This window comes from Siniperca chuatsi, linkage group LG10 (assembly GCF_020085105.1).
Source record: "Siniperca chuatsi isolate FFG_IHB_CAS linkage group LG10, ASM2008510v1, whole genome shotgun sequence".
NCBI lineage: Eukaryota > Metazoa > Chordata > Actinopteri > Centrarchiformes > Sinipercidae > Siniperca > Siniperca chuatsi.
The window spans coordinates 27,231,185-27,243,142 of record NC_058051.1 but is presented as its reverse complement, the minus strand read 5'-3'; the positions used below and the strand labels follow the sequence as shown (position 1 = coordinate 27,243,142).

The window sequence follows — 11,958 nt, the reverse complement described above, 5'->3', positions numbered from 1 at the left end:
TTTGAGTTTGAATCCACTTTAAGGAGAGAAATGATAATTATAAACAGCTATAGACAGCAACTGCAGTAATGACAAGCACAATAATGCTATCTTCAATGTCCAAAAATATTCAAAAATTGCATATGGATCCTCAAGGAGTAGGAGAAGGACAATTAATACATCATAATTAATATGTGGATGCTGACAGTGCCAGAGAGAGGAAATATTAAGGAACCCAACATAATTCAGAGTTTGCACAGTCATTCAGAAAATAATCAGTGGATTAAGGGTCACATTTTAGCTTAGATAGAAATTCAATTTAACCTCTGGAACAAAAGCAGAGAGCATTTTCCATCAAGTAACACTGGTTAACTCCCAGGAGCACATGACATCAACAAATCCATTAAAACGTCTGAAGAAATCAGAGATGAAAAATATCACTATGTTGTTGGATCATAAGGACGTCGTGCTTGTGCTCTTTAGTTCTATTTCTTTTGTCAAATAACATATTTCATAATAACATCTCTGAATCAGAATCAGAATCAGAAATACTTTATTGATCCCCGAGGGGAAACTCTTTAATCACAATGTATTTTAATGACTGTTGTAATGCTATAAATCATCATTATGCTGGAATACTTTATGAGGTTTACCTGTTTTTTATATTCTGTAAATTGGACTTATATTTCATATTTTGTGACCATGATATGATATAAAACATTTTATCCAGAGATAATTCATTTTTTGATGGAAACATTTATTTAATGCTAATACTAATCGTCTCATCCTCTTCTCCTCTCTGTGTATTCTTCATGTTAATCTGAAAGTATACTGCTACACAGCAAGCCTGCATTTCTGGGAAGAAAAATCCTTTTTCTCCTCTGTATTTTGTTTGTAGAGACTTCTCTTTCCACCCTTCTATCTATATTCCTTCCTCCTCTCTCTCTCTCTCTCTCTCTCTCTCTCTTCTTCGTCTCTTTTGTAGCCTCCCTCTTCTTCTCTTTCTGTCCTACTCCCAGTTTTTATGTCCTTTCCTGTTCAACAGTCTCAGTCGTCCATGTCTCTGGTGTCAGACGACCCTATAGGGAAGAGCATATCACTCTCTAGTGAGAGGTTGCTGCCCAGGCCAGCCATGCGGCTCCGCAGCAGAAAGTGTGTCCTCCTCTGCAGCAGCCTCTGCTGCTCCTGCTTCAGCTCCACGTAGGACCGCGAGAAGGTGTGGAAGATGGAGGTGACGGGGAAGGCCATGAGGAGGATCCCGCTCAGGATGCTGCTCAGAGCCACCACCTGGCCCGGGATGCTCCTCGGCACCATGTCCCCGTAGCCCACTGTCGTCATGGTGATGACAGCCCACCAGTAAGTAGCAGGGATGCTGGTGAACTCCTGCGTGGTGCCCATTTCATTCTCAATCAAGTACAGCAGGGGGGAATACAGTGCGATGGCCACACACAAGAAGAGGAGGAGCAGTCCAAACTCCCGTGTGCAGCGGCGTGCTGTCAGGCCCAGAGTCTGCAGGCCCAGCGAATGGCGAGCTAGCCGCATCACATAGAGGATACGCAGGGCTCTCAGGACACGCAGCACCAAGCCCACTTTGTCCAAGTAGCTGCTGCCAGAGCCCGGACGCTTCTCCCCTTTGGAGGTGCTGTCCACCACAAGGGTGATGTAGTATGGCAGGATGGCCACCACATCTATCAGGTTCAGGGGCTGTCTGAGGAAGGTCAGCTTGCTGCGGTCTTGAATGAAGCGCAGGGTGAACTCCAGGGAGAACCAGGCCACACACACCGTCTCCACTATGAAGATGTTGTAGCACATCTGGGAACATGTGCCCTGGTAAAGAAAGATACTTGAGTGAGCATGGTCATCACCAGCATGTGTGAGTGATAGCTGTGGTCACTAGAGGGAACCATTTCAATGTGATACCCAGGAGCTAAGCATTTTGAAATGCTGCATTTAAATGCGCAAAATAGTTCTACAACCAGCAAAATTAGGAAAGGGAAGTATTTCGTAGATATCATAAATTAAGCTCACACGCAAAATGTGCCTTCTTCAATTATTTGGATAAATGTGACCGCAAGAGACGTTTTAGTAATGTAAATTTTGATTGAATGTATGATCTTCTTTCTTTTCCTTTCGGCTGTTCCCTTTCAGGGGTCGCCACAGCGAATCATGTGCCTCCATCTAACCCTGTCCTCTGCGTCCTCTTCACTCACACCAATTAACTTCATGTCCTCCCTCACTACATCCATAAATCTCCTCTTTGGTCTTCCTCTAGACCTCCTGCCTGGCAGCTCCAACCTCAGCATCCTTCTACCAATATATTCACAGTCTCTCCTCTGAATGTATGATGTGTGTCATAAAAACAGAGCAACTGGTACCTCAAAACTGGTAAAACGTTCATGCTGTTCTTCATGATGTATGTTTTTTTGGAAAAGAGGCAGACGGGTGTTTTTCTTAGACACATTAATGACACTGATTCACTTAGAAGGTTCAAAGCATCTCAAAGCACGTAGTACGTGGCACACAGCCTTTGAACGCAGTCCATATCAGTTAAAAATATTATGAAACACACTCCCACAGAGGAGGAGATGGTTTGAGTAGACCCATACAAGCACCTGAAAACTCCAGTAAACCTATTCTCACTCAGAGACAGGAACACTTAAACACTTTTAATGCAACACTTTATCTGGCTGCAAGAAATTAGAGGCGGCGGAGTTGTTAGAATGCAATTACTAGCACTTTGAATTAAATATACAGAGAATACTGAAGTGTGAATACAAAGCAAGTATGCCAGGTCAAATTTAAAACTAACTTCATCAGATCAAGTACAGTCATTGTATTTCTTTTATTTGTTTAACACATTACTTTATGTACTGGAGCTCCAAGAAGCCCCATGACTAAATGAAACATACAGAGTCATAGTACAAAATTAAACCAGGCCTACTGGAACTGAAACTTGAGTCAGCAGCATGAAATGTGGTTAGCAGTTACTTTCAAATAAAAACCGTTGAGATTTTGCTTTTGCCCTCCACCCACCTACAGTATCTGTACTTCATTTCCTCAGTATATACAAGAACTAGTGAAAGTAGAAAATTTGAAAACCATTCAAACATTGTCTCTTAAACGGAAAGTAATGTAGTTGCAGATCTTCTCCACCTCCATCCAAAGTAGAATGAAATTTCATCAAAAGCATTTAATAGAAATGAATATATTCATTAAAAACCTGTTTGCACTTCACTCTGCAAGAAAAAAATATGTGTGGCTCAAATATTCCATTTTTCTTTGAATTGACTAAAGAGGCCAGTGTGCTAATTATGGTTGTGACTGAAGTCAGACATAATAATGAAAGCATTTCATAAAAGCAGACTGAGACGTCTTCAAATATTTTTTTTCTAATCTGGCAAAAACAACTGACTCTCTCAGCAGTCTCCCTTTTCTCGCTGCAAGGAGGTTTGAAATGACATGACAGATGCCATCATTACAATTTTTAATGACTGCTTTTCAAAATAACATGTCAATTTACCTCAGTTTAGCTTTTGAATACAGCTCAATTCAAATCTGCTGAGGGACACAGACAAACCACTCTGAGGGGTTCAAATGTTCATTCTCAATACTTTGGTGTCTCTTGATGTGGTATGACTGTAGAAAACATAAGACAAATTCCCAACGGACAATGAAGTTGTGTTGGTGTCATGTCCTCATTTTTACTTTTCCTCAATGACATGAAAACACTTCTGCTCTGGCATCTTGGCAACATGTTTTTGTATGCAGAAACTTTTTTCCCCTCTATGTGATGTGTTAAATGTCAGTAGCCTACTCACCGCCTCCTCCTCTTCCCTCATGGCAGGCATGGTGCTGATGGATAGGTTGACTGCAGTGATGGTGACAAACAACACTGACAAACATGCAAAGATCTTCCCAGGGAGGCCTGAGTGAGGCCTCTCCACCATGTCTCTTAGCTTGCCCATGCACCGATTGAGTCTGGACTCTGCTGGATGCTCCCTGTGGCCACTGTCTGAATCCAACAGATCCTCCAGGAGTTCCTCCTCCTCCTCCGCCCTCTCCATGGTTTCAAACTCTTCCACGCGCTGCAGCAGACGCCGGCGACAGCACCACTCCAGGCTCTCCTCGGGGACCCCCCAGTAGAGCAGCTCCTCCCTGAAGGAGAGGGCACACATCTCCCTGAGGGACCGCAGCTTCCCCGCCCGCAGGAAGGTCAGGATGGTACGGAAGGCACAGGGGCTGCGGTCGAAGAAGAACTCATTGTGTGTAACATCATAGTCATCACAGATACCCATGATCTCGTCAAAGCTGCTGCAGAGGTGCAGCTGGCCCAGACGAGACAGGGGAAAGTCCTCTAAGGTGGTCCAAGGCAGCTGGTAACGCAGGCCACCCACATTGATGATGGCGTGGAGTTTGCGGGCGCTGGACAGTAGTGTGTCATCATGGATGGTGCTGAGCTCAGGGGCACGCTGCGCCCTCTTGTAGAAGGCTCCCTTTTGAGCCTCCTGCTCTTGTAGGGGAGGTGGGTTAAGGGAGGTATCAGAGGCACAGCTCAGGGCACTGTAGTCATAGTCGGAGCCATCACCCGCCAACAAGGTCATCTTTACTGGTGTGCTCACATCCCTGTGCTCAATCTGCCACCATCAGACTGTCACCTTCAGAGGGAAAACAGAGAATGAACAGATTAGTCTTACACATCTGACATAAAGAGTCTTATTGTGATTTTTCACAATGTATTTTACAAAGTTAATTAAACAGATATTTATGGATTGATTTATTGAAGAGCATCCATTAACAGTTTAATGTAAGTCTACTTAAACTCTTAGGGACTGTGGGAGTTAAGTTAGACTAAAACCGACACTGTTTCTTTAACATTATGCCACTATGCTTTACCACTAAAAACAATTACAGTGGTTACCCTTTTACCCAGAATGAGTAATACCACAATGCAGCATTATTGCAGCAGGAAGCACTTAGATTATTTGCATTTATATTCTAATGGCCACTTGTCATTATTAGGAGGCATAGCCCTATGTAAACAATTTCTGCTTGCAGAACAACCCACTCACTGAAGAAGTGTAGTGAAAACATATTATATGTTATATGAAATATTCCAACACTGTTACTGATATTTTTAAGATACAGCAGGGAAACTCCAATAAGCCACGTATTAATATGAGTACTAAAGCATTGTGAAAACTTTATTTAAACTTTATTTTAATTAAAAAATATCTAAGTAATTTAAAATGTTACACTGACTACTTTTTAAACCTTAAAAAAACCCTTGTTTGACTGTTTGATCTTTGGGACTTGCATGTGACAAAGGGATGCCCTGTGCACTGTAAATAACTTACAATCGATGCACATTTTGCCAAACAGTGAAGGAGCCTGTGCAACATTGTAAGTGTAAGTGATGATGGCTGATGACTGACTGGACAATACAATCAAACAAGTTATTAAATTTGCTGTTCACTAGTCGCCTGGCACTTATTGGCAACATTATGGATGATTTGAGAATTAGTTTGCCCTTCAAATGGAATTTAAATCCAACCATGAACATCAGCAGCCTGCTACGAAATATACTCAACTTGACTTTGGTAAAACCGTTTGTCTTGAGTCTTGCATTTTGCTATTATGTATCCAGTTTATTTGGTTTGGTGTGTCTTAATAGTTTGTGAAACAAGCCGAACTAAATTACTGTAGGACGGACAAAATAAATAATACTTAATATTAATACTAATTATTTTTTCATGAATTGTTTTAAATTTATAGTTCTTAAACACTGAAAGAGCATATTTTCTCACTTCTCAACTGAAAATTAAATTAAGCTTCTTTACCCACAACCTTTATTCACAAATTGCATTACAAAAACATGTCTGTGCCATAATCTTAGCGGTATGAATATGTCAGGCATCGAGGGATAACAATTTCACTCCCAACAGTGTGCATGAACATCTGTTACCCACGGCAGCCTGGGAATTATAAATACTGGCCTGATGTTGTACTGACTGTTGTTAGATAATTCACTGATGTAACTGCTTTGTGCAATTACTGAAGAAACTATATTTAAACACAAAAAAATCTGTCTGTGTGTGTGTATTTAAATCTCTCTCAACAGCTAGATTGGGTGGCTGTCGAACACACAAATTTCAGTTAGGTGTTGGCTGAGGTGTGTATACTGTCTCGCAATCACACTGTTAGACAGGTTCTTCTGAGAGCAAACACACATTGAAGCCAATATTTCCACAGTTTGTTCTTGGTGTTGAGGTCTTTTTCAAGCAAAACTAGATAGATAGATAGATAAATCAGCAGAGAGAAAGAGATAACAATATCTAACTATAGCAGAGAGAGGGAAAGAGAAAATGTTTACTGGATATCACCAGTGCAGTGAGGACCTCGTGGCCTGTGTCCAAACTAATTGAATCAATTACAGTAATTTAGGGGGCGGCAGGTTAGCCAGACAGGAATTTAAATGTCAGTGCCTGGATTTGCTGCACCACCGATTCTGGGTCAGGAAGGAGGCCTCGGCTTCTAAAACAGGGATGTGAATGTGTCACTGAACGGTTATTAGGCACCTGCGCTGTCAGCCTCTGTGAGCCACTGATTACAGTCAGCACTATCTTCCACCCATGAAATTAGAGCAAACCCGCCCCGAGCTCTTCTCTCCAACACTCTGCCTGGTTGTATTAACCTACACTACTTCTTGATGGTGTTTCATTTGGGGCATTATTTGATACATATGAAATAGGTCAAGAGGGATTGTTCATGTTTGTATGATCAGTTTTGTCACTACAGAAAAAAAAATTCAACGCATCAAGGGAAATCATGTAGACCACTGAAATATGTATCTAATGGATCCTCACATCTGCACATTCACATCTGCACATTTTCCATATTTTGAGTAGTTATTGTCTTTCAAATCAACACTAGTGCCATTTAACAAAACCAAAACACAAGAATGAAAATCATTTCTGAAAACAGTGTAAAAGCCCTCTTTTTTACTGCTACGACTCCGTGAATTCTCACATTCTCCCTCCATGCGGCGGAGGTTATCGATACGCCTACAATGCATCACCAGTGTGGATGTGTACAGGCCTATCACTCTCCTACTAGATAAAATCACACTTAACCCCTTGAGGCTGTTTGATTTCTCACTTTGTCTTTAAACTGATTGTGCTTTTGCCTCTCCGCAGTCACAGGAGCATTTTTTTAAACTCTTGTTTTTTTCTGTTCTCCGATCTGTTGTGCCTCAGATGCCTCCTCTGGGGACCAAGTCTACCTCGGAAGGAGAGATGAAACACTGCAAAGACAGCGAAGGCTGTTCTCCCCACCAGATCGGCTGAGGTCTGGCCTCTCTCTGTGCCAGCGTTATCACAGCTAAGCCACAGGGCATGTTCTCCAGATTGCCTGGTGAGTCACTGGGTTGTGAGTCTCTCTTGCCTGCATTGTGCATGCATTTCCCACAGTGCCCTGCTCAAGAGCCTCTGGAGAGCGTCTCTACCACCAATATTGATTGAGATGATTTTAATGAGTATAATAACGATAACGAGCACTACAAGGTCAAAGCAGAGCAAATTTTCAAAGTATTCTGAAGCCTTTTAGAAGTTGAAGAAGGGTTGATGTAATATTTTTTTTATCAGTTTGCAGAGAAATGTCTGCAACATTCCTGTTCAATATGGATGGTTGTGATTGACAAAAATCTACTATTTAAAATGAACACGTGCAGAGCATGTGTCCTACAAAGACACATGAATAGCTCATTTACTAATGATTGCTATTTATGGCTGCATATCTGCATATTGGTGGAAGTGCTGTGTGATTTACAAAGACAGAATTGGACAGATTTTCCCAATCTGTCTCTGAATCAAGGATTTGCAATTCAACTTGACTCAGTCTGTGAAATGGTAACACATGGTAATTCAATGAGCGATCAGTATTTCTGATGAAAATCTGAACCTCAGAGACTCACAATTAAAATGAAACATATTTAACAGCTATTAACCTTCTGGTGACAGCTGTTCAGATTGTAGAGTGCTGTCTTATTTTCTTTTCACATTTATTCTTATTACCGTAGCAATAATGCATCATTGTAAAATAATGCTCTTCATCAAAACGTTTCAGAATGATAGATGTCACATGAAAATGGACTCGATTATGTACTCTTTCTCTCAGGCTTAATGGCCATTCAGACCACACAATGTCCCTTTGTTCTCCCCAACAACCAATTCTCTTCCTATTCCCTTAACAGCTCACTGTTCTCTAATGGACTATAAGAGGGAGGTATTTCCAGAAATGGACTTAAAACCACAAAAGCTGCCAAGACCCAACTGTCCCCCCCCCCCCTTAACTCTGGTTAAATGCTGAAACAGTCAGGCATGCCAGAAGCAGTTCTACCCCCATAAGACCTTTCCTTACAGTAATTCCATGAGGAATAGTTGTAAACAAAAATGTTTCTTTTTTGTTGTAAATGTGTGGTATCAATGCATACTGAAAGCCTGGGAAGAAGCTACAGCTCCAGGACAATAACTGTCTCCCTAACTCTGTCTGTGGTCCACCACAATGTGCTGCTCTCTGTTCTTTCTGAGGTACAGAGAAGTATGCTGTGGAGACAAAATACTAATGGTTGGGGGTTTTTTTGTGTTCTGTCAACAACATGTGTGCATCACAACTAATGCATCTATCTAACATAACATCCTTTTTTTTTTTAAATAGCTTCATGATCATATTTTAAATGCTAAAATGACAGTAACCTTTTGAAATACCATTCAAGTGTTTTGTTTCATCTTCCTCTTTGAGTTAAATGTCTCCCTAACAAAAAGAAAATGAGACGCATCACACCTCTGTCATTTTCTGTCTACAGTTTATTTCCCAGCCCGTCCCCTGTCTGTCCTTCTTTTAAAGCACTCTATCCCCTAGACAGGGTCTGAGCCGACCCACCAAATCCCCCCATTTCTGCATCACTGCTCCACATTATGCCTCAGCACTCCTCATCCTCATAGCCCTCACAAACTGGGACATGCAATATTGAGTCAGCCCACAAAACATCTTACCATCAGCTGAACTTACACCTATACACTCACATTAACTGTGTATCTAGAATATGGTATTTTGTCTTTTTTTTTCATCCCAGAGTGGATGATTGTGCTCTCACCGTTTGTGACTGCTCAACTAACTTGATTATATAAAGATTGCATAACATTAGTCTGTGTGCATTAACCAATACTCACTTTTCATCTTTTGGTGCCCTTTTCCTGCTGAGCTGCAATCATCCGACCACCTAATCACTCTGGGCTATGTAAACAATTTCTTTTTCACAGGCAGCTGATAAAAGTGGTGCCGAGGCCAGGCATGTGTGCAGGCAGGCACGACCTCATACCAGTGAAGACCTGACTGTCTGTCACTCTAGACGGAGTGTTTCAAAGGATCTCTGCACCAGGACTCAGTGCAGGTCCCTGTGGGAGGAGGTGACAGAAGGTACAAGCAGTGAATGATCGAAGATAGGCAAAGGGAAAGAACTCCACTCTTAACACTATTACTCTGTGAGTGAAAAAGTACTTTAGTTGATGAGATGGAATAAATGGACCATACAAACAGCCACACAGGGCTTTCTTTTTGGCTGGGTTGATGGATGTGAAGTGAGCTGACATGAAGAGGTAGGAAAAGCAATAGATCACTTAATGGGCAGTACTTAAAATGTTTGGTGTTGAGTGCAGAAAATAATAGCTTTCCTATTACAGGATATGTCAGGCCATTCCATGAACAAGGTGCAAGTGACAATTGGAATTTGGTGTATTTTTAAATGTTTTTGCACAGTGTCGATTGGTAAAAATCCTTAGCTCAGTTCAGTCTGGATATGAAAAAAGAAAAAAGCTGTGATTGCAGAAAGAGAGAAAATAACTTTATCCTACTTACAATTTCAAAGTACATCCATCACTCAATTTGTGTTGAGTCTGAGCCCTGACTGAAGATCTCTCTGTGTACCCGCTTGTGCTCTGGGAAATAGTGTTGGTGGTGGGACCATGGCCCTTCGACCTGCTCTAATGACACTTCAGGATATGTATCTCAGATACCTTACACATAAAGACACCTGGAAATAGCAGATTATAATTAGTTTGCGGACCTTTCTTTGTGGGGGAGAATCTCATTATAGTTCCAATTACCTGGAGGAGGGAGAGAGGATGATCTATTACATATCATATATCACTGATCCAAAGTCTTAGAGAGGCATTTGCATTGTGGACTCATAATCACATTATGGGGCATTATCTAACATCATTTTCAAAGTGAGACCATGTGCTGTATTGAGAATGATCTCTTATGGATTCAGTGAAAAATAACATCAGCCATGACTCACTGTCTGAGGACTTGAAGTGGCTTCCATATTCAAAAGTTTCTCTTACATCAATTTTCATTTGTTGCAATTTCAAAAGCCTCGGCAAACATATATACATATATGCCTGCTCGTAGAGCATGGCAGAGAAACTGTCTCTCTACAACAGTGAACCTTGTCTCTGACGAGATATCAGTAAATGTTGACAGATCATAACATGCGGTAATGTAGCTGCAGCCTTGTTACCATGGTGTACTGTACGTGCAGTGTATCCAGTATGCAAATCACTGTCATCTGTTAAAGACATATTGTAGATGGGTCGAAAGATCCAAAATATAATAATACCACTTTTAATCAAAAGTGGAGTCAGCTCAATCTTACTGTATTAAGGCATTGAACAATAAAAATGTACTGCTTCTTTCAAGTTGGTTTTAGAAATAGACTGAGCACTGCATTCTTGCACAGATTATTTTGGGTAAGTGGGAACCAAACCATAGGCTGAGATCTACAATGACACTCACTGAGTAAATACATTATCCAAAGAATGCTCCTAATATCAACCCTGGGAAATCCTGAGAGTCAGCCCTGTCATTTCCAACTTCTTACTGCGAAAACAAATGCTGTGCCGCATGTGACAAACTCTCAAAGTGTGACTTACACCTAAGAAAGTGTGTCTCACTGTACAACAGACCTGAAGTTTGAATACATGAATATTGTAAAATAAAAATGCAAATACTCACTGTGCTCCTGAATCAGTTCCTCAGCAGCTGTTAGTTTGCTCAAGGCGCTGAGAAGAATGCACATGAACGAAAATGCGAAATGTGTTTTCAGCTTCTGCTGCAGCCTCGTTTAACTCGGCTCCATCTATGCACAGAGACTAGGCTTGTGGAGTACGAGGAGGTTATTCGATGATCATGAGCAACAGGCTGTCTCCCCTCCCTCCCTGCCTCCCTCCCTTATTCCCTCCCTCCCTCCCTTATTCCCTCCTTCCCTTCCCTTTGCCCTCATAGCTCCCTCTCCCTTGCAACTCCTTCCTCCCCCTTTCCTTGAGCACTGACATCAGAAGTGGGTGTGCCATTATACCAAAAGCTTTTGAGAGAAATCCATGGCAACCACCATCTAGAAAGCCGTGCTTCCCCTCCACCTTTAAATGAGAATAATCACTGTCTTTTGATTGTAGATTCACACAAAGGTTTATATTTGTCCGGTGGGTTACCGGTTGAAGGGGAGGGGGGTCCAATTTTAGACAAGTGGTGAGAAATGCTTTCATGATGTATGTTGATAAGGAGGAAGGCATGGCTCACACAGAGAATGTTTATCACCACCAAAGCAAATGCTGCTGTTATGTTGTTTCTTATGCTTTTTATAATCATTTGTTCCCGGTGGCCATTGAAGTGATTTTTTTTTTTTTTCACAGTATACCACCACCACTAGAACAGAAAGATAAACTCAGTCACCAAACATAGTGTTTACATTCAGAGAGATTGAGATGGTCATAATGTCCAAAGTGACTGAGGAAATGCAATTTAAAAGAGAAAACAATATAAAACATAAAAAACCATATGAGTTTCAATATGCGTGGCATGTCTGCATTTTGTCCACTGAGCATTACCTCAAAACTGTATTGCCTGCATTAGGGTCTATTATCC

At 41.4% G+C, this 11,958-nt stretch overlaps 1 protein-coding gene across 2 annotated transcripts; it reads right to left on the bottom strand.

The window, feature by feature from the left end:
* kcng1 (potassium voltage-gated channel, subfamily G, member 1) lies at window positions 1–11,247 on the bottom strand. 2 transcript variants are annotated; one of them, XM_044211407.1, is made up of 3 exons: window positions 11,050–11,247; window positions 3,798–4,634; window positions 1–1,806 (listed from the first exon to the last, which is right to left on the bottom strand). In XM_044211407.1, the coding sequence occupies exons 2-3, from the start codon at window positions 4,578–4,580 to the stop codon at window positions 1,027–1,029; spliced, it is 1,563 nt and encodes a 520-aa protein (XP_044067342.1). In that variant the 5' UTR covers window positions 4,581–4,634; window positions 11,050–11,247; the 3' UTR covers window positions 1–1,026. The 2 variants fall into 2 exon arrangements, with proteins under 2 accessions (XP_044067342.1, XP_044067341.1); XM_044211406.1 differs by lacking the exon at window positions 11,050–11,247 and adding an exon at window positions 9,207–9,339.
* Between the last annotated feature and the right edge of the window lie 711 nt (window positions 11,248–11,958).

Excerpts from the sequence above, each read along its gene's own strand:
- kcng1 (XM_044211407.1), bottom strand. The coding sequence starts at position 4,580 with ATGACCTTGTTGGCGGGTGATGGCTCCGACTATGACTACAGTGCCCTG. Across the intron at positions 1,807-3,797 it reads TGAGGGAAGAGGAGGAGGCG|GGCACATGTTCCCAGATGTG; the intron begins GTGAGTAGGCTA and ends TTTCTTTACCAG.